General features: G+C 38.7%; 1 protein-coding gene across 2 annotated transcripts in view; it reads right to left on the bottom strand.

Moving 5' to 3' along the window:
- Positions 1-20,995, bottom strand: part of PAPPA2 (pappalysin 2) — a 273,676-nt gene that overhangs the window by 127,888 nt on the left and 124,793 nt on the right. For both annotated transcript variants that reach the window (XM_047753714.1, XM_047753715.1), the window contains 5 exons: positions 19,180-19,669; positions 16,045-16,173; positions 12,054-12,145; positions 8,094-8,287; positions 5,829-5,975 (listed from right to left, as the gene is read on the bottom strand). In XM_047753714.1, coding sequence (XP_047609670.1) covers positions 5,829-5,975; positions 8,094-8,287; positions 12,054-12,145; positions 16,045-16,173; positions 19,180-19,669 — 1,052 coding nt within the window. The remainder of the gene's footprint in view (positions 1-5,828; positions 5,976-8,093; positions 8,288-12,053; positions 12,146-16,044; positions 16,174-19,179; positions 19,670-20,995) is intronic.

Genomic DNA, 20,995 nt, shown 5'->3' with positions numbered 1-20,995 from the left:
TTGGAGATTTCTGCTTCCAGTTATAATGAAGTAACTTAGAGCATATACTTCTAATAAGAATAATTGTAAACTATGAATAATAAAATATGAATAATTTTTTTAAAGTTTAACAGCATTTGAGGCAACCAAGGCACCAAAAAGATTAAAAAATAAACAAACAACATTGAAGGTAACATAATGTTCTGTGCCATGACTGTCACTGTGGTGTTTTTCAAATTCTTATCTATGTGGAATAAGAGTATTAAGAAGCTAGGCAGAAACTGGCAGATTAAAGGCCAAAAAGCTAAGCAGAATTTTTAGCAGATACATACAGCTGAGGAACTAGAAATTGTGCTTTAGAGGCTATCAAAGTGGAAGCCACAATCTAAGCTCTTAGTTGAGATCTCTGAAGGGCTGGGCCTTAGGAGAAAAGGAAATATGAAATGTATCAGGGCTCATTAATACAGAAACACAACTTGAGTCATTTTAAATACTGAGTATAATAAGGTGCTCTTTCCAAAATCTTATAACACATTTTTTTTAAAGTAAATCATCTTCAAAGGAAAATATCATTATCCAGATCCTGTATAATTTTTTCAGTGCCTGATATTCACTTAAGACACTCTTCAGTATGATAGTAGATATTTCTAAAAGAAGAAAATTAAGAAAAAAAAAGTCAACAGGAACAAAAATCAGGTCACCCAGATACAAGTATTATCAGACAGACTTTAAAATGATTGTGAGTAACACAATTTTAAATAGACTGTAGGATGGAGAATTTCAAAGAAAACAAGAACCTATAGGAAAAATTAAATAGGTGTTCTAGAATTTAAAATATAGTGACTGGAGTTCCTGTAATGGCACAGTGGAAATGAATCCGACTAGGAACCATGAGCTTGTGGGTTCAATCCATGGCCTCGCTCAGTGGGTTAAGGATCCGGTGTTGCCATGATCTGTGGTGTAGGTCGCAGACACGGCTCGGATTCTGCATTGCTGTGGCTGTGTTGTAGACCAGTGGCTACAGCTCTGATTTGACCCCTAGCCTGGGAACCTCCATATGCCGTGGGTACAGCCCTAAAAAGACAAAAGACAATAAATAAATAAATAAATAAACTATATTTCAATAAAAATTACTAAAAAAAAATATATATATATAGCGACTGAGGAATTCCCACTGTGGCTCAGTGGGTTAAAAACCCAACCCAGTATCCTTGAACATGTAGTTTGATCCCTGGCTTCACTCAGTGAGTTAAGAATCCGTTGTTGCCACAAGCTGTGGCATAGGTCATAGGTACAGCTTGGATCCAGTGTTGCCATGGTTTGGCATAAGCCTGCAGCTGCAGCTCTGATTCAGCCCCTAGCTCGGCAACTTCCATATGTCGTAAAAAGAAACAAAGAAAAAAGAAAAAACATAGCGACCATAATTAATAATTTAATAAACAGTTTAACAGCCAATTATATGGAGTAAAAGTTGGGATTAGTGAAAAAGAAGATATGCCTGCATAAAATAATCAAACTGCAACATGGATGAAAAAAGGAATGGAAAATAGAAGAAAAAAGGAACAAAAATGATAAACAGCAAAATGCTCTGATGTATGTAATTTGGTGTCCAAAAAAAGAAGAGCAAATAAAGATATTAAGCCACAGGTTCGAGAAGCTTGACCAACTCTTAGCCAGATATATGCAAAGAAAAACAGGTTTAGAAGCATAACAGTGAAACTGTTGAAGACAAAAGACAAGGAGATTACATTAGAAGCACCAGAAAATAAAAGACACTGCCTTCAAAGTAATACATATCAGATGTACAGCTAATTCTCCAAAAAAAGTAGGTTTCTTTGGCAATGGAATAACATCTTTAAACTGATGAAAACAACAACTTGCTACCTAGAGTTCTATATCAAGCAAAGATAGTTTTTAAAATAAATGTCAGGAGTTCCCGTCGTGGCGCAGTGGTTAATGACTCCGACTAGGAACCATGAGGTTGCGGGTTCAATCTCTGCCCCTGCTCAGTGGGTTACCGATCTGGCATTGCCGTGAGCTGTGGTGTAGGTTGCAGACGCAGCTCAGATCCCATGTTGCTGTGGCTCTGGCGTAGGCTGGCAGCTACGGCTCCGATTAGACCCCTAGTCTAGGAACCTCCATATGCCGCAGGAGCAGCCCAAGAAACGGCAAAAAGACAAAAAATTAAAAAAATAAAATAAATGTCAAATAAAGATATTTTCAACCACAACTGAATTAACTGCCGCAGATTCATCTTAGAAAAAATATGTAGAAAGGACTAAAGAGTATTTGAAATGATGAATATTAGGCAATTTTAAAATCATATTAACTTTAAAAAGACAGGAGACAGAAAATAAAGTATTATAAGGTACTCACTGATTATGAAATTGTGAAAGTGCTAATTCATAACAGATTCTAATAGTTAAGCAGACATGTTGCAATCTCTAGGGTAGCAAAGATAGAGTAGAAGTATAACTAACAAACTGATACAATGGAAAATCAAATAATAGAACTACTTACTTAATCCAAAAAAAGAGCCATAAGAAACAGAAAAAAAACTAAGACTGTGTGGAACAAGTGAATAACAAGTAGTATGTTGGTAGATTTAAAACTAAGTGTCATTAAGTACATTAATTGTAATGAGACTAAATACTACAATTAGTATATATATAATATATATAGGTCATATATATACATATTTATAAATATATGTTGATATCAAAGTATATTAAATATAATTGCATGGAAAGATTAAAAACAATAGGATGGAAGAAGAAACAATATGCAAACATAAACAGAAAGGAATAGCTATACTAATATCAAAGTTAACAATAGAGCAAGGAGTATTTTTAGAGATATAGATACATTTCTTAGTGTTAAAAGAGATAATCCACTAGGAAGATATTCCCTTCGTGGCTCAATGGAAATAAATCTGACTATCACCCATGAGGGGGCAGGTTCGATCCCTGGCCTTGCTCAATGGGTTACTGATCCGGCGTTGCCACCAGCTGTGGTGTAGGCTGCAGATGCAGCTCAGATCTGGTATTGCTGTAGCTGTGGTGTAGGCCAGTGGCTATAGCTCTGATTAGACCTCTAGCCTTGGAAGCCCCATAGCATGTGCAGTCCCAAAAAGAGAAAAAAGAAATTCTAAAATTATTTCCTGAGGGTACTCATTTTCCATAGTTTCCATATCCATAATTATTAGTTATCACAATTTAGTTACATAACACAAGAATCCCAACTATATAATTCAAATTTTAGTTAGCACAAAATATTAATTGTAACTGCAGAAAGTACAAACTTCACTCATAGCTCTTCCATGCACAAATCACCATGTAAATAACAAATGAGAGTCATGATCAGGGACCAATTGCATCACTTCTTTCCAAGTCTGTCATTGATTGCTCACTGTGTACCTGTTACTCAGTTTACAGAGAAAGAAAAGTGTGCAATTGTACTGCCTTCTCTCCCAGTGACATTTTGCCCACATGACATTTTGCAAACATGGATAATCAAAAGACGGGATCAGCCAGCAAGGATGAAAGTGCAAAGAAACAAAAAATCATAATGCTGGAGGTGAAGTTTGAATTAAAGGTAAAAAGAGTTTTAGATGAAATGGCTGAGAATGGGAATGTTGATACGGCTCCCATTTGAGAGACTCTGGATATGCAGCCAGAGGAACTTAGTGGAAATGAAATTATCAACATAAATGAGAAGAGTGGTTGTGACAAAAAGGATGACAATGTCCTGGAGGAAATAATGCCAAGAAAAAAATCACATTAAAAGAACTCTCATATTTTATAACATTGAAAATGCAAAGTACCATAAAATGTTGGGAGCTGATAAAACTTAGAAAGCAATATGACAATTCACAAAGGCATAGAAAAACTACTTGCTTTGTAATGTAAGTTATACAATACAAAAAAAAAAAAAAAGCAACCAAGCACTATTCAGGTTTTTTTTTTTCTAACAAAGAAATGAAACACTTTAATTCTCTATGTTTGTAGTGTTTTAAATTATAATGAAATAAGATTTACTATTTTTTTGTTTCCTTTCACATGTATTACTGGAAATAAGAGAGTTTTTAACGTTGCAACAAAACTTTTAATGGTCATATAACAATTGTAATTTTTCCCATTGATCATTTAGTTGGCTTTGCATAGTTTCAGGATAATGGTCATTTTGTAGTCCCACACTACAAAGTAAGAATTGCCTGCATATTTAATATTATACCTCAAAAATATATTAATTGAAAACTGACAAAAATAAAATAGAAACAGAAATCCAAGATTATGGTAAAATAACCTATAACATATCTCTGAGTAACTGATGGAAATAGTATACAAAATATCTTATTATATGATATAGAAATTTTAACATGATAGATGAACTTGATCTATGTTGAATATGTAGAATGCTGTATCCAACAATTTCAGACTATAAGTTTCTTTCAAAGCATGTGTAATATTTACCAGTATTAGCCATAAGCTGTCCCATAATTCAAGGATCAACCAATTACAAAGTCTTGAAATCATATGAAATATAAGGGTTAATAGAGGCAAACTATTGCACTTGGAGTGGATGAGCAATGAGATCCTGCTGTATAGCACAGAGGACTATATCCAGTCACTTGTAATGGAACATGATGGAGGATAATGTGAGAAAAAAAATTAGAGCTCTTTTCATCTAAAGATACTACTAGGAGCAAAAAAAAAGTAAGCCATAAACATTGGAAAATGTTAAATAACTGGAAAAAGATTTACATTCAGAAAATTGTAAAGAAATTACATAAATTAAGAAGAAAATCACAAATAATCCAATAAAAAATTGGGCAAAAGACTTGAATATGGCCTTAGAAAACAAGGGAAAAAAAGGATTATACCAATGGCCAATATACATATAAAAGTCTCCCAATCGCATCAGCTAACATGTAAATGCAGACTGAAACCACAGGAGGATACATTTACCTATGTGACAGAAGGGCTAAAATTAATACTTAAATACCAAGCACTGGTGAAAATGTGAAGCATCTGAAATACTTATAAGCCTCTCGGGGTGAGTATCAATTAGTACAACCAAGTGGAAAATCATTTGGGATTATCTATGAAAGCAAGTCATCCGCCTAACTATGATCTAGCCATTCCAAATGTACCCAACTATCTGTCTGTCTGTCTGTCTGTCTATATATATACAGCCTCCAAAAGAAATGTACAGAAATGTTTACAGCAGACCTATCTGTAATACACTCAACAGAGAAAAACTAGAAACAAAATGTTCATCAACAGGGGTAAATTGTAGCATATTCATGCACTGGAATTCTACACAGCAATGAAAATGAATATTACTGCTAAGTAAAGCAGAATGGATGAATCCCACAAATACAGCATTGAGTAAGAAAAAAATCAGACACACATGGTACATCTGTAAAGTTTTTCGCACCAAGTTCAAACAGACAAAACTAATTTATGGTGACAGAAGTAAAAAGATTAAATACCTCTGTAGTATAATAAAGGGGAGGGAATGAGAGAGCCTTTTGGGGTGACATTAATGTTCTATTTCTTGATCTGTGTGGTGGTGAGAGAGGATGTGTACCTTGTAAAAATTTATTGATCTGTGAATTTCTGATTTTTGCACTTTCCTGTGCATATACTACACTTTGATAAACTGATTATTTGTAAAGTCCAACATTCCAAAAGAGATGAAAATAAATGAAAAATATAAAATCTTTGAATGACAAAAGGAAATTTCCTGACAAGCCATTTCAATGCATCATTTATACACACACAGATGCACACGCACACACACAGTCTATCCACAGCCTTCACGAAAAAACCATTTGGGCCACTTACTTTGAGCCAAACCTCATTCTCTCTCTCCAGGGTACCTTTGGGCTGCTTATTCCCTTCATCCTGAGGTCTATTTCCACTAGTGACACAGGGAAACCAGCCAGTAAGGGGACGTTGCTCTGGTAAATCTGGATGGTATGATGTGCAAATCTGAAATGCAATTTCAACCAAAAATTAAATGTGGAGGGTGAGAGGTAAGTAAAGACAATGAAACTCGCCAGCTCAAAACAGTTCTTTTCTCTTTCTGAATGCCTAGTGGTCACATTACTAGCAGAAAACTTTTCTTGACGTAAATGAATGTCTCCATGCTATCTGTCAGCCTCAAGGTATAACTTAGCAGGGTAGAAGAACACATGCCAACACTCAGACTACTGTTGACCCAGGGATCTTGTTCAGCAAATAGTTCTGGCACATTTTAGTCAACTGCTCCTAGGATTAGTCAGGGCAGCCTGTCCAGGATGATGGTTTGATCCTTATCAGGCAGGATTCACTGGCCCCAGGAGTGAGGCTACTGAGTTAAGGAGGCACTAAGCTGGGTAAAGGAACCAAGAAAGAGAAACTCAAGGAAATTTCTCCCACTTCTCCGGGGGAAGACAGACAGGCCAGACTAAAACCCACCTTAGAGAGCTGACACTAGCTCACAAGTTTCCTGCTTCCTGTCACTGAGCCTCAGAACTCTTGAGAAAGATTACAGAATTAGCTAAAGGAGTGTGATGGGCATGGCTAGTTGTCTATCCATATCCATTCCTCTTTCTTTCTTATTACCAAACTCCAATTTTTGTTGAGTAGGACAGTGTATCCAGTTAGAAATACTCATCTCCGAGTTCCTGTTGTGGTGCAGTGGTTAACGAATCCGACTAGGAACCATGAGGTTGTGGGTTCGATCCCTGGCCTCATTCAGTGGGTTAAGGATCTGGCGTTGCCATGAGCTGTGGTGTAGGTTGCAGATGCGGCTTGGATTCCATGTTGCTGTAGCTGTGGTGTAGGCCGGCAGCTGCAGCTCCGATTAGACCCCTAGCCTGGGAACCTCCATATACTGTGGGAGCAGTCCTAGAAAAGGCAAAAAGACCAAAAAAAAAAAAAAAAGAAATGCTCATCTCCTCAGGGTCCCTTACAGCTAAGGATGCTGAAGTGGCCTGGATTTGACCAATGAGATGCTGCTGGAAGCCTGTAGTGTTGAATTTCCAGAAGAGCTGCCATTTTTCCAACAAAAAGAGACAGCATACATGCACCTATTTTCTTTTGAACTTCCCCCTTCTTCCCGTTTGAAATAATGACTTCACACCATCAGCCATTTTATCAGCTTGAGGAAGAAAGCTGCACACCAAGGATGGAAAGGAGCTGAAATCTAGAAGACACCAGGGTCCCTGATGAGTTCCTTGAACTGAAGCACCAACCACAGCTGGTTCCTCAGTCTCCTGGGGGTGTCTCCTCAAGGCTAAAATCCAATGATTTCATCCCTGGTCTAAATCTTACCTTGGTTGAAAGAGCTGTATTGCCCACGTTATAGTGAACAGAAAAGTCTGTTTGGCAATGGAAGCATCTACAATAGTATTCCAAATCCAAAGCCCTCATCTTCTTTTAACTATAATTCATAGAAGTCAGTCCTCAGAGTTCTCAGAGGATCTCCTATTTATTTAGGTAGATAGTCATGGAAAATTGTATGCCTATGGATTTGTATTTAGTACTGACTCCAGAATTTCTGTAATAATTCTTTACATCAAATTTTACTTTGATCCTTGTAAGACAATTTATAAGGCTTAAAAAAGATTAAAAATCCTTGTAATAAATGGAAAAGCTATTACCACACTCATTTTACATATGAGAAAAATTGGGGCCCAGAGAGGTTAAATGACTTGTCACATCTCACTTAGCAATAATATGGGTAGATCTAGTAGTGTCATTCAGGGATGCTGGCTCTTTATGCCTTCTCTTTTTTTCTTTTAAAATAAGTTCTTCCAAATACAAAGCCCAATTGTAATTTCTGTACTTGTAAGTTTAATTTTGAGCTATTTTGAGTACATTGAGGTCAGCTATTGATCAAGGGTTCCTAGATGAAAACTAGTGAAGGTTAAGTGGGGTGAAGGTAGGGGACAAGATTTAAATGCTTGTTTAGACATTTTCACTTAACATGATCTTATTCTGAGTTCATTAAGAAGTAAACTTGGTGTCAAAGTTAGGATAAAAATGTAAGCTCCTAGTAAGCATCGGGGCAAATCACTTCACAATTTTGTTTAGCTTTGACTCTATTCTTCTGGCTTAACTTACCATGGAATGAGGTTCTCCAGTTACCAAGGAAACGGGACACTTCTTCTTGTCTTCATGAGAAGAATAAGCTTGGGTAGCCCACTGATCCAGGTGTTCTTTGGGAGTATAGAGGCCACAGTCTGCGATGCTGGTTTCCTTCTCAAAAGGCTCACAGATCCCGTCCCCTTTATATACATAGCACAGGCTTGGCTCCCCTGCCAAGAAACATTGTGTGACATTTGAAAAGGTGTTTTTATATATGTCACATAAAAATAATTACATTTTTTCTCCAGCCTGCTAAAGAGAATTCTGTAATTACCAACCAGTCTAACGCCCACCCCAAATATATAGACAACACATACACACACACACACACACACACAAATACCCTTAAAGAAGAAGGATACTTTTTCATGGGGAGAGTGGTAAAATCCATTTATATAATAAAAAGTACACAAAAGGGTGGGATTGGGGGAGAAAGAACAGGGAGAAAAAAAGTAACTGTGGGCTATATATAGAAAGAAACCTTAAGGAATCATTGGGGGAAGCTGGCAATATAAGAAGGGTAAAAGAAGAAAGGAAATTTAAATAGATGGTATGATGTGCTGTGTACTTGGATCCTCTTCACAGTATTTGAAATACAAAAGAAAGTATCTGAGGGGTTTGTTTTCAATTACATTTAGCTGCTGAATTGTTTCTTCAGCTAACCATGCAACTTGCTCTGACATGGACAATGTGGGCCCCAGGTTTATAATGGCTTCACACTTATTATTTCTTTTAGTCTTAGAACAACCATGTGAGGTATGTATGTTTTGTTTGTTTCATAAATAGACAATCTGAGTCTCCATGATTCTAAGTAACTTGCTGGAGTTCCCTTGTTGCGGAGGCAATATCAGTTGGCTTTGAGCCAGGCTTAGAGAGGGCAGGTTCAGGGGCTTTCTCTTACTCTACACTCCTCAAGCTGAGGCAGAGGGACTCAGGAGCAAACGAGTGAGTAACAAATATATAAGAGGAACCACTAGGCTTGTAAAGAAAGCTACATCCTCTGTACAAGCTCCATACATGCTCATAGGATAACTTCTACTGAGTGAATAGCCTGTACTAACTATATGTACGCAAACTAGCTTTCTTCCAATGTAAAAAGCTGAGATGCACTTATGAAGACAGTTATTAAATACTATCATACTTTCTACCCATATTAGTAGTATGATTTTAATCCCCCATTTCTACCTAAAATAGTAGGACATGAAAATAAGATCAAGATTTAAAATAAACACACAGGTACACACACGGTAATATCATCACTAAAATTAACTGTTACTATATCATTCTTTTCATTAGAAATTCTTCATGGAAACACCACAAGGCTGTTCCAGTAATTTTTCAGTTGCTCATCAATATGTAGTTAATAATTATCAGTTTTCCTTAATAATTTCTTCAAGTCTAAGACCCTTCTGTGGTAAATCTATCTCTTGCCAGGAATAAGCCACTATTCTTAGGACTTAGTTCTTGAGACATATATATCATGACTTTTATTTTTTTTTTCATTATGGCTGGTTTACAGTGTTCTGTCAATTTTCCCCTATACAGCATGGTGACCCAGTTACACATTCATGTACAGATTCTTTTTTTCTCACATTATCATGCTCTGTCATAAGTGACTAGATATAGTTCCCAGTGCTACACAGCAGGACCTCATTGCTTATCCAGCCTATTTGGGGTTTTAAACTCTTGCTCAAAAGTTTAAAACCATCAAAACCATAGCCTTTCTAAATTAATCCCTCAAAGTCGATATATAGGTATTTAGAGTGATTTTTCCATGATGATTTCTCTTACACACACACACATACACATGTTTGCATAAATATGTATATTTTGTTTATGTCACTACATATTTTATATATATGTATATGGTTATATGAGTATATGTGTTTTTATTATACATGTTATGATACATATTCATAATATATGTATGTATATGATATGTTTTTCTATATAATTCAGTGATTGTTTCCTCTTGCTTTGTCTCTATTTTTTTTGTTAACCATGAACTTAACATTTTTACCTCTGTTTCTTCAAATCCATGTAAAAATAACAGACCATTTTTAAGACACATGTTACAATGGTTCCTTCGAATCTAATCTTTTGAGAAATAATGGATTAGAACTAAATGCTTAGCATTCTATGAGCATACTACTCCCTGAAACAAATGTCTAACTATGGAATAATCATTTTAACTTTTCCCTGTAAAGTTAAAATAATTTAGCTATAGTCTTCCTGGAGTTGGAGGGTAAAGAAATATGAGCCAAATTTAATGGAATTAAATGTGATAGAAACAAAGTAAAGTCTGCTTTTAAGTTAAATGAGACGTGAGCTTCACTGGGGAAGAGTGTGTGTGTGTGTGTGTGTGTCCCCATTATTGGCCCACTATGTGCTACCAAAAAGAAATTATGCAAACAGAGATGGCATTAACAAACACTTATGTACAGAGAGGCAAGGTAATCGGTTCAGTGTATTCAGTGCAGCCTGACCACATCTGGAGTATTGAATTCCTTTCTGGGCATTGACCACATGAAGCATGCCAGGTTAGGGTAAATAGGAAAGGGTCTGGAAACCTAATCACACGAGGGGATGTTTGGATTGGAAAGGAGAATAATGGGGAGGCATTTCAAATATCTGAATGGTAGTCAAATAAAACAGGAAAAAATTTTTATCCTCTGTAGTTTCATTGCAAGGAAAAAGCACTTGATTAAGAATTAGGAAAGCTGAGTTCCAGGCTGGCTCTGCAGAGACCTTGTTGTATGCCTGCGGATGAGTCACTAAATGCTCTGAGCCTCAGTTTCCAATCCAGAAAAGAGGAGAAGAATTTTATGACAGAGAATTCCATTTTTAAACAGAACAGTCTCTTTCAAGGTGCATTCCTGACTACTAGATGCATGTGAGCAAGAGCTAGACATCCATCTCTCAAGAACTGATGGAATGGATTTCTATAAGGGAAGGAAGCTGGACTCGTGACGGGATCAGGGCCTCTACTGGTCTTGTAGTGTATGATGGATCCTGGACATGTTTTATTAGATGGATGGATGTGAGACTACTAAGATTTTATAATTTTATTATTCTGCTCTGGAAGGCAGAGGCATTTGTGTGTTCTGTAGTGTATTTAATACCTTGATAAATTCTATGTAAGTATAGTCATAATCTATTTTATCTTGAGATTTAGAAACATTAGTGTATTTTTTACTGCACTGCTATTTAAAGTAAGTTTGATGGGTGGATATGTTCCACAGCATCACTGCACTGTATACATTTGGGCGTGGAAAAATAACCTTCAAGTAAGAAGCCTATTGATGGCTTTATTCTGAATTGGGAGAAGTGTTCTGGAAAGCCTTCCTGTGTGGCAGTACTGTAGAATCCCGGCCACCAAGTTATACTTTATTACCAGGGAGTCTCCAGGATTAAGAAATGTTATGATCTGCTGTCATTCTTCATGACCTTATCTATAAAACACAGATACCAAGAGATATCTTGTACTACCTTTGGCTTACAATGTATCCTACCCTAATTTTTATTGTAGAATCTGTGTGATTGTGCTCCTCAGCTGGCACTGATGTCAGACATGAGGATCCAAGACTAATCCTTGATCACATTAATCTAGGAGGCAGGGTAATCTAGTGATTTAACATGTAGATTCTAGAGCTTTGCTTCCTTGGTTCAAATCCCAACGTCATCACTTTTGGCTATATAAGAGAAAGCAAGTTATTTAAACTCTCCATGCCTCTGTCTAGTCTTCTCATATTTATTGCAGGGATTAAATGAGATCATACATGTGAAACAATTAGATAGTGCCAGCCACACAATAGACACATCAAATGTTATTATCAGTAAGCTATGCATTGCAGGATATCAAGAGCTCATACAAATAAGACACAGAGACACCTTCCCAAAAAAGGACATAACCTAGGCAGGTGCTCCTAAACTCACCTACACAGTTGAAACCTTCCTCTAGTTCACATGCCCTTGAGCAGCCATCTCCACTCAAAAGGTCTCCATCATCACACTCTTCTCCAAGGCTCCTAGAAGGTAAAAGTATACATTCTTATTTATATACATACATATATACACACATACATACATAAATACATACCAGGATTTTCCTAGTTTAGCTACCTCCATTTCAAGATCTTAAAACTCCTTAAATTAATTAAAAAGTGCAAGCTGGAAAGAAGTAGGAGCTAAGAGAATGCTTTTGTAGGAAAAGTAGCTCATGGATTAGAATCTTTAGGTGATCCACTAGGGTCCTGCCAGTGTTTCTGGAAGACGGCATTAGAGAAGATCTATCAGCCTTGTAATGACTGAAATCATTTTTTTTGTTTGTCTTTTTAGAGCAGCACCTGCAACATATGGAAGTTCCCAGGCTATGGGTCAAATCAGAGCTGCAGCTGCCAGCCTATGCCACAGCCACAGGGTGGCTGGGTCTGAGCCATGTCTGCAGTGTACACCACAGATCATGGCAACGACAGATCCTTAACCCTCTGAGAGAGGCGAGGAGTTGAACCTGTGTCCTCATGGATACTAGTCAGGTCTGTTATGGCTGTACCACCATGGAACTCCGTAATGAGTGAAATCTTTAAAAAGCTGATCTTGTGAGGAGGAAAACTGCTCGTCTATGTGCAGTTTTGTTTTCTATTTATGTCATCTGGTATTTCTTTATTTTGTCACTGTTTGGTTCTACCTAGATACAGTTTTTGTTAACATTAGGATTTTGTAGAGTTGAAATCTGTTTCAAGAGACTCTGCAGCCTGATTGCTGCCTTCTGTCAGTGCCGGGTAGCTCTAGGGTTTGGGTCCCTGTCCCTACTCTACTACCACCTAGTGGCAGTTAACACATATTGCAGGTAGAGTAACAAATACTGGGAGAAGTAAAATGTCATTTTTGTTCTGAAGCTCAAATGCTGATACAACTGTTAACTAAATTTGAATTGTTTAGAGTGAGGGGTCCTTGAACATAATATGGGAACAAGGCAGATAAACTAGGGTTGAGCCTCCTTGAAAAAAACCTAGATTTGTCTATTGTAAAATGGAGGGTTACCATTTTTTTGTCATTGACTTTTCACCATGTCTAAAATGGACACATAGATAATGGACTCAGTAGATGCAAGTTTTTCAGATCCAAGACATAAGAGCTCTAACCATTATTTAAAGTATGCCTCTTCACAGGGATGGGGTGAAAATTAAATAATTAGATATGAAAATGCTTTAAAAATGAATTAAAAGAATGCTATAAATGCAATCATGTAAAAATCACATTTCAAATTATTTTTAACTGAAGAAAGGATAAAAGAGATATGAAAAAACAACATAACTGAAGAAATTAGGGAAACTTAAAATTCATATTCATTTTGAAGTTTAGGCAATTAAAATAAGCATATTATGTATCATTTAATGCCATATATAATGAGAGTCATATATACAATTTTTAATTTCCTTGAGTCACATTAAGGAAGTAAAAATAAGCCATGAAAATAGGTTTAATTATATAGTTCATCTCACCTGATATATCTAAAATATTATCATTTTATATGTAGTATCAGAAGTTATTAATGAGGTATGTTACATTCTTTTCTGTGTACTGAGTCTTTGAAATCTGATGCATATTTTTCATTTACAGAGCATTGCAATCCAAACACCTGATTTGTATTTTGATTTTATAAATTTTCTAGTTGAAAAAGTTGTGTTCCAAGTTGTTCCAAATATACTTAAAGGTTTTCTAATAATTGAATCAAGTTTCAGTTTTTAAATTAAATTTAAATTACTCAATATTTAATAAAACTCAGTTTCTTAGCTGCACTTGCCACATTTGAAAGTCCTCAACAGTCACATGTTGCTCCCATGTTGAATGCAAAGACTCAGATGCTTAAGTTCTAAATTTTATTTTTGTCTTTTTAGGGCCACACCCATGGCATATGGAGGTTCCCAGGCTAGGGGTCAAATTGCACCTATGGCCTCTGGCCTACACCACAGCCACAGCAACATCAGCTCTGAGTCTGCAACTACACCCCACAGCTCACAGCAATGCCTGATCCTTAATTCGCTGAGCCAGGCCAGGGATCTAACCTGCGTCTTCATGGTTGCTAGTCAGATTCAGTTCCACTGAGCCATGACAGGAACTCCCGAGATACTCAACTACTAAGTGAATAATAAATACTACTCACAACTTCAGGGCCCTCTGTTGTGTTTGTTTTGATTGTATTATTGACAAGTGATATCCAAAGTGACACTTTAAGCTTTCAACAAAAATATATTAAACTGTGTCTGAGGATGACTTTTGGGGGATCTGTAATTCCCTTAAAATGAATCTACACATTTCAGAGTTTTAAACAGCAGATTAAATGATTTGTATACCTCCTTTTTGCTTTATGGGTAATGGAGGCACTCCACCTGAGACAAAACTGCAATGCAGAGATATGCTCCCGCTGGAGGGCACAACTTAGTATGACTCTTTCCGGAAAGGGAATGCAGGCAGTGTTTAAAGGAACATTTTGATAAGAAACCTAGTGAGGCCCAGTAGTCAAGCAAGTGTTGCTATAGGTGAAGCTGTTTCCAAACCCAGGCTAGAATGTGCCATATCAGGTTTGAAAGAGAGCCCTTCCCTTTCCCTGCCCCAGATCCCCAGGCAGATGTGGCCTCCTAGGACATCAGAGCTGCCATCAGAGGACTCCTGTAGCAGATGCTATTGCATGAGACCCAGTGTTTTGTTCAAGGAGGGCTCTGTCTGGGTAATCCAGTCCTGCAAACACCAAAACAAGTGGGCAGCAGACTTAAAATGAGGCAGCCAAAAAACAGAAAACATCAACAACAGCTAGATTTGTTCTGTGCATACACAAGGCATCCCCAGGGAGATATTTAATTGAGATGGAGGAGGAGAGGTGGCAAGCTGAAACTGGCTTAGGTAGAAGGTGGCAGCACACCAGCAAGGTGTGGATATTACAGTGACCTCAGTCACCTTATCTGGGACCATGTGGTGTTATACTTCTAGGAAAAGGCATAGACTTACACTAATGCTTAAGAATTTGAGAAGATTAAGAAGATAAATAATATTTACTGATTACTAAACAATGGGATAGAATCCCAAGAAAAGCTATAAATTGTTTCCTCTTAGGTCTTCAAGATATAAGGTACTTTCACTTGATCGGGGAAATTAAAAATAAGCTATCGTATTAGGATGCAGGCTCTGAGACAAATCACAGTGCCTGGCCTTCAAGCATCCTCCTCCCAGAAGCTTTATATAAGAAAGCTGTTAGGGTGGATGAGTGTTCAGAATGGGTTGATATAGGGTGATCACTTGGACATGGGAGTACTCAATGCTAAATCTGGGCAAGTCCCAGGCAACCCAGAATGAATTAGTTCTCTAGATGGATATCACTAAAGGGCAACAGAAAAAGGAATATGGCATGTTAAGAAATCAAAGGAGTGATTCCGTTTTTACCTGGGTGATTTTATAGAGTAGCTGGAAATTAGACTGCCATGAGGTCTTCCAGGGATCAAATGAGAACGTGAAGCTCAGACAACTATACAGATCCTCCTCCAGTCACACAGCTCATTAGTAGGATAGGACAGGCAACTCGTGTAGAAGACATCCTCACATTCTCTTAGCATCATTTGGCAAGTAAGCTTCTCCACCACGAATTCCTTCCCTGAATCACTGCCTAGGGGTTGTTCTCTGAATCAGCCCCAACACTTCAATAATCTGGGATGAACTCTAAATAAAAGTAGCCTATCCTTAACTATTCAGAGATGTGTGTGACCTCTCAAGATCACAGGTCCTAGATTTTGTTTAATACTAGAGTCATACAGTGCCTTGCCCCTTACATTTCCAAAAACCCATTGAACTGAAACTTGAGGCTGGGCCTCCGGGCCTAAGCAGGACAGGGAGCCCTCACTCACACACTCCCAGGCACCCAGCATGTCCTCACCTTGCAACCTTCCCATCTCCACAGTAAGGAGCTCCATGGATATGGCTCAGAGGAGGTGAAGCTTCTCCTAGTTCTGCTCCAGCTTCAGCTTGAACTTGGTACCGATACATCTGTCCAGGTATGACCTCCCTGCAGAAACCAAAGGGCTGTGAACACAACATGCAGGAGGTGGGGCACGTCCTGGGTCCTTTTCAGGTTTGGAAAAGTTTAAACTTAGTATTACAGGGAATATAAATTATAAATGTTAAATATATGCCACATGGTCTGAAACAAAGTTCAGGACATATAATCTTAGAGAGCAACAGAATGTTTGAAATTCTATTCATTTCTGTATTCCCATTATGTTTCACATAGTGAATGAACAAAACAATACTTGCTGAATTAACACTGAACTAACAGTTCTGCCCATTCTAGGGGGATGGTATTTCAGGTGAATCTTTACCATGTTTATCACACACTCACACACACATACACCCCCCAGCGACTGAAAAACTATTGATAGTCCTGTGTGTCACTGAGTTAATCAAAAATACTTAAGATGAAAGCTTCAGAGTTTGGGCTCAGCAAGGCCCTTCTTGGGTCTGTGGACCCCAGATTTTTCGTCTCTCAAGAGAATTCTTGTCTTGAGGATACCGAATGCTTAGGATGAAGAGCAATTCTCTCCTAGAAGGAGGTGAGAACAGCTGATGTCATGATTCTTGGGGTGCAAGAAATTCCACAGTTGGAAATGCATTAAATTACTCCCCACCTCCAAGCCTCCAAAATACATATAAACAAAGAATAGTTTTAACTGACACCAGAGATGGTAGGAGTTTACCAGACGCTATCCAGAGCCCAGCGCACTGATCAAGTGGAGAAATAAGAGACTGAATATTATCAAGTGGGAAGGGGCACAAGAAGGGGGCTGCTGGTTCCAAAGACAAATTCTACCCTCGACTGAATTTTTTGTCTAGGGCCTGCCCTAATTGGTAAAGTTATCGCTAAAGTCAAGCTAGGGTGCATGTCCCTTAGGGGAACAGGATCTCAAAGGGCTGTTGGAACCTCCATAAGTGGTGCCCACTGATCTCCTGCCAAGACCCTCTCTTCTTTAACACACTCAACTCAACCACAAGCCTCGACTCTTTCGCTTGACGCTGCAACCAGCAAACGGGAAATGTCGTGGGGTTTCAAAAACACCTTTAAATACCTCTGTGCTGGCTTTGAGTTATTTTAATAGGAAAGACACCTAAATATTAAAGACTTTTAAATTTCCAAATTAGCTTTCTGCAGGGAAGCAATCTTCTCAGGAGAGTGCCAGATATTTCAAAAGCAAAACCAGTTTTATATCCTAATCAATTCTGATGGCTTCCTTTTCACAGGGTGGTTTCTGTCTGACTTCTCACCCAGCCATGCATAAAAGTCTTACACTGCTCTGTGGCTGGGAAAGAACTGGAAGGAAGCCTCAGGGTGTGTTTACATCCTTGGGGAGAAAACTCAGCAGCAGGTAGCGCAACCTCCAAGGATCTGAGTTTGTAAAAGGTGATGTGTTACTAAGCAAAGGGAACGAAAATGAGACACAGTTGGAAAGTTGGATTTTAGTCCTTAGTTTGCCCTTTACTAGCTCTATTCAGCCAAATTAAAGTTATGCTTTAGTTCTTGCATCTATAAAATGGGATATTATTGACCTGCAAGTTTATGTGTATGTGTATCAAGTTACGTGTGTGTGTATGTGTAACAAATATTTTAACTGCCTGATTAAAGAAACTCAAAAAAGTTTTTTTTTTTTTTAAATTTCAGATTCATCCCATGATCTATCCTCCCACTTGCATGAGCGTTTTGACCATTTCACTGTCTTCCGGTTCTAATTCAGAGAGCAAATATGGGAAGAAAAATGTGGCAGAATTCAAGATGAACACTTTTCTCTAATCATCTGTAGTTGTGGCAGACTGAAAAATGGCCATAAATCCTTCCCACCCCAGATGCCTGCCCTGCTGGAATGTGATGTTACTGTTGCTCTCATCAAAATTTAGGATTGATTTTGCCTCCCTCAGAATCTGGGATTGACTGTGTGACCTGCTCTGGCTAGTGGAATGACAGCATGAGTAATGTAAGCAGAGGCTTGAAAAGCATGTGTGTGGGGGGACTTGCCCTCCCTGCTTCTGGAAAGCCTTCTACCACCATGAGAACAAGCCCAGGCAAAGCCTCCTAGCAAAGGAGAGATGATGGGGAAAGAGAACTTCATCCTTCCAGCCATGCCAGCGTCTTAGCTGAGCCTCCAACATGTGCATGAGGTCATCTGGGGCTACCCAGCCCTGGCCAAACCAGTCCAGATGAGCACATCCAGCCAACCCACAGAACCATGAGAAAATAGTGTTTGTTGTTTTAACCCACCATGTTTTGTGATTTCTAACACAGCAAAAACTAACCAAGATAGCACCTCTGGTAAAACTTCTGTTTTACCCTGAGTTCTGCCCTCTGGGAAGTCTCTGGGGGAAATGGTGAGGTGAAGAGAGTTCTTTTGGAGAGACCAGCCTCCTGCTCCACACATTGGACACGTGAAGCCAATGATCGTATCTTAGTCTATATCCCCCACCTCTGAGAACACAGGGCCGGGAGCACTTCACAAGTTAATAAATGTTGAAGGAACAGAAGAAAGAGAAAGAGGAGAGTTGGAAGAGAAAGAAAAAGAGAGGGATGGGGGAACAAGAAATGAAACTAAGTCTAGTGTCTGTAGGACCCTTGGCTTCTCTGCTTAGCCATGGAAGAGCTGACCATGGCCTTTGACTATTATAGGAGCTGTGGCAGATTATTTAAAAGTTACAGCAAGCATCAGAAAGTAGATTGTGTCACCCAAGAGGAGTATCTGATTCGGATCAACTTATTTATGGCAATTACTTTCAGCCCCACACAAAGCTCTTTTCTACATAACCATAATGATGGCATCATCAGTTGTAACACCTGCTTGCCCCTTTTTGGAAAATGCTTTTCATCTCAGGGATGCCCTTTCAGAATAAAACCCCCTCTGAGATTCTGAACACTTCCCCAAATAAAGACACATCAGAGTGTTTTTAAAAAAAATGAAGAAAAAGGAAGCAAAACCCACTCCCAAATCTTCCAGAAGCCCCTTGGGTTAGAAAGCCCTCCTGCCCAACTCACGTATCTGTGAACTTCCTGTGAGGATGTGTCACCACCACGGGCAAGCCACTGGCAAAAGGGGGCTCACGAAGAACCTGGTACCGCACAGGCCTGCAGCCAGAACACAAAGGACTGTGGGGCCGAGAAGTCAAGAGAGCCGCATCAATCTCCATCCGCTCATCAAAGGTGTAGACTTTCACCCCCAAGACCTTCCCATCAACGTGCAGTTTGATAGTGAGTGGGGTGTCACAGAAAGTGTCTAAGGGGCCTAGGTGCACGGACTCCTGGTGTTCCAGCAAGATTTCTGTGTCAAAGAGCGCCTGGGAGGAGTCCATGGAGAGGTAGGTGACCCATAGGGTGAGCGTGTCAGCTTGGACTGGGTGCTGGAAGAGCAGCTCCAGGCTACAGCCTTCTGCAGGGCAGGGGACCGTCATGTTCATATGGTACAGGTGGAGCTCGGGACTCCAGGCCTGCAAGCTTGGCTCACAGGGTTGATCCACGTCTGGAGGCCCTGCGGGAGATGAGCAGAGAGACAGAGGCATCAGGAATCTGAAAATGAATTAGGCTGTGATGACAGTTGTGAAGATGGTTGATAAATAGAATAAAATTCACTGAATCATTTTTAAAAATCTGAAAAGGAGTCACCCATATCAACAGCCTGAAAGAACGAGGAGGAAGAGCACTTTGAGTAGATTCTTATGGAAGCAGCACAGCTTAGTAATTTAGATCTTAAGTATCATTGGAGATAAAGGTGTAACAATCCAAATGTATATGCTTCAAATTATGTTTCCATGGTGCCTTTTAACAAGAGAAACCCAGCATGGCAATGGGAATGGAGTGACCCAGATCCCAGGTGGAACAGGAGGCTGATGCAGACAGATAGGGGAAGTCATGAGCTTAAAGGATCCCTGAGCAGAGGAGAATTATCTGTACTTAGTTTGTTAATACTTTATGATAAATTAATGCAGCCCTGTTTTATTTATTAATCAAGCCAATGTTTCAGTCTGTTGCAACACTGCCTAACTAGGCTCTTTACAAAACTTTGATTCCCTAAGATCACACCTTAGCAGTTCTTTCAATGGACTGTTAGCCAAACTGTAAAACCATACACTGAAACTTCCCTTTTAGTTCAAGTATAAGTAAGCCAGGAGATCACAACATGGAGGAAAATGCAGGCAGGAAATAAAAACACTTCTTGAGTGGAAAAAAATGGGGAGGGGGGATTCAGTAGCCAAGTAAAAAACACAATGGTGAAAAATCCAATACCACAAACACACGAAGGTCAGTTCTGGAGAAATAAGCTATACGAGGTGGTTTTATCTTCTATCACATGAGGGGCATTAAAAGAAGATTGCTAAATTGGGAAACAGTCATTAGGCTCTAACTGTTGCTGTGCATTAGCTATGTGACTGTGGCCAGTCTTCCCAAGCCTCGATTTCCTCATTTATAAAGTAAGTACTATTTAACTACTAAGTCAGGGTAGAAGATCTATACAATGTTCCATAGACATATCTGCAAACTACACTGGCAAAAATAGAATGATTTAGCCTTTCCAGATTTGGAAAATAAGGTTCCAAGACCCAGAGGAAAGAAGTTCAAATGTGTGTATTGTATAGTCCCTATTTTCCCTATATCATAAATCCATTCATTCACTAATTCAACAAAAATTGACTGTGCTTCTCTGTTATACCTAGCGCTAATTTTGGAGATAGAGGAGTGAACAAGAGAGATAGAGGAGTGAACAAGAGAGATAAAGGTCTTCCCTCATACATCTTACCACAGGGTGACAGGTGCAATAATAAACTGGTAAAGAGGTATCAGCAAAATTCCAAGTGGT

The sequence above is a fragment of the Phacochoerus africanus genome, chromosome 11, assembly GCF_016906955.1.
Source record: "Phacochoerus africanus isolate WHEZ1 chromosome 11, ROS_Pafr_v1, whole genome shotgun sequence".
Lineage (NCBI taxonomy): Eukaryota > Metazoa > Chordata > Mammalia > Artiodactyla > Suidae > Phacochoerus > Phacochoerus africanus.
Note: the sequence above shows the minus strand (reverse complement) of the source record. Positions and strands in the feature narration are given on the sequence as shown.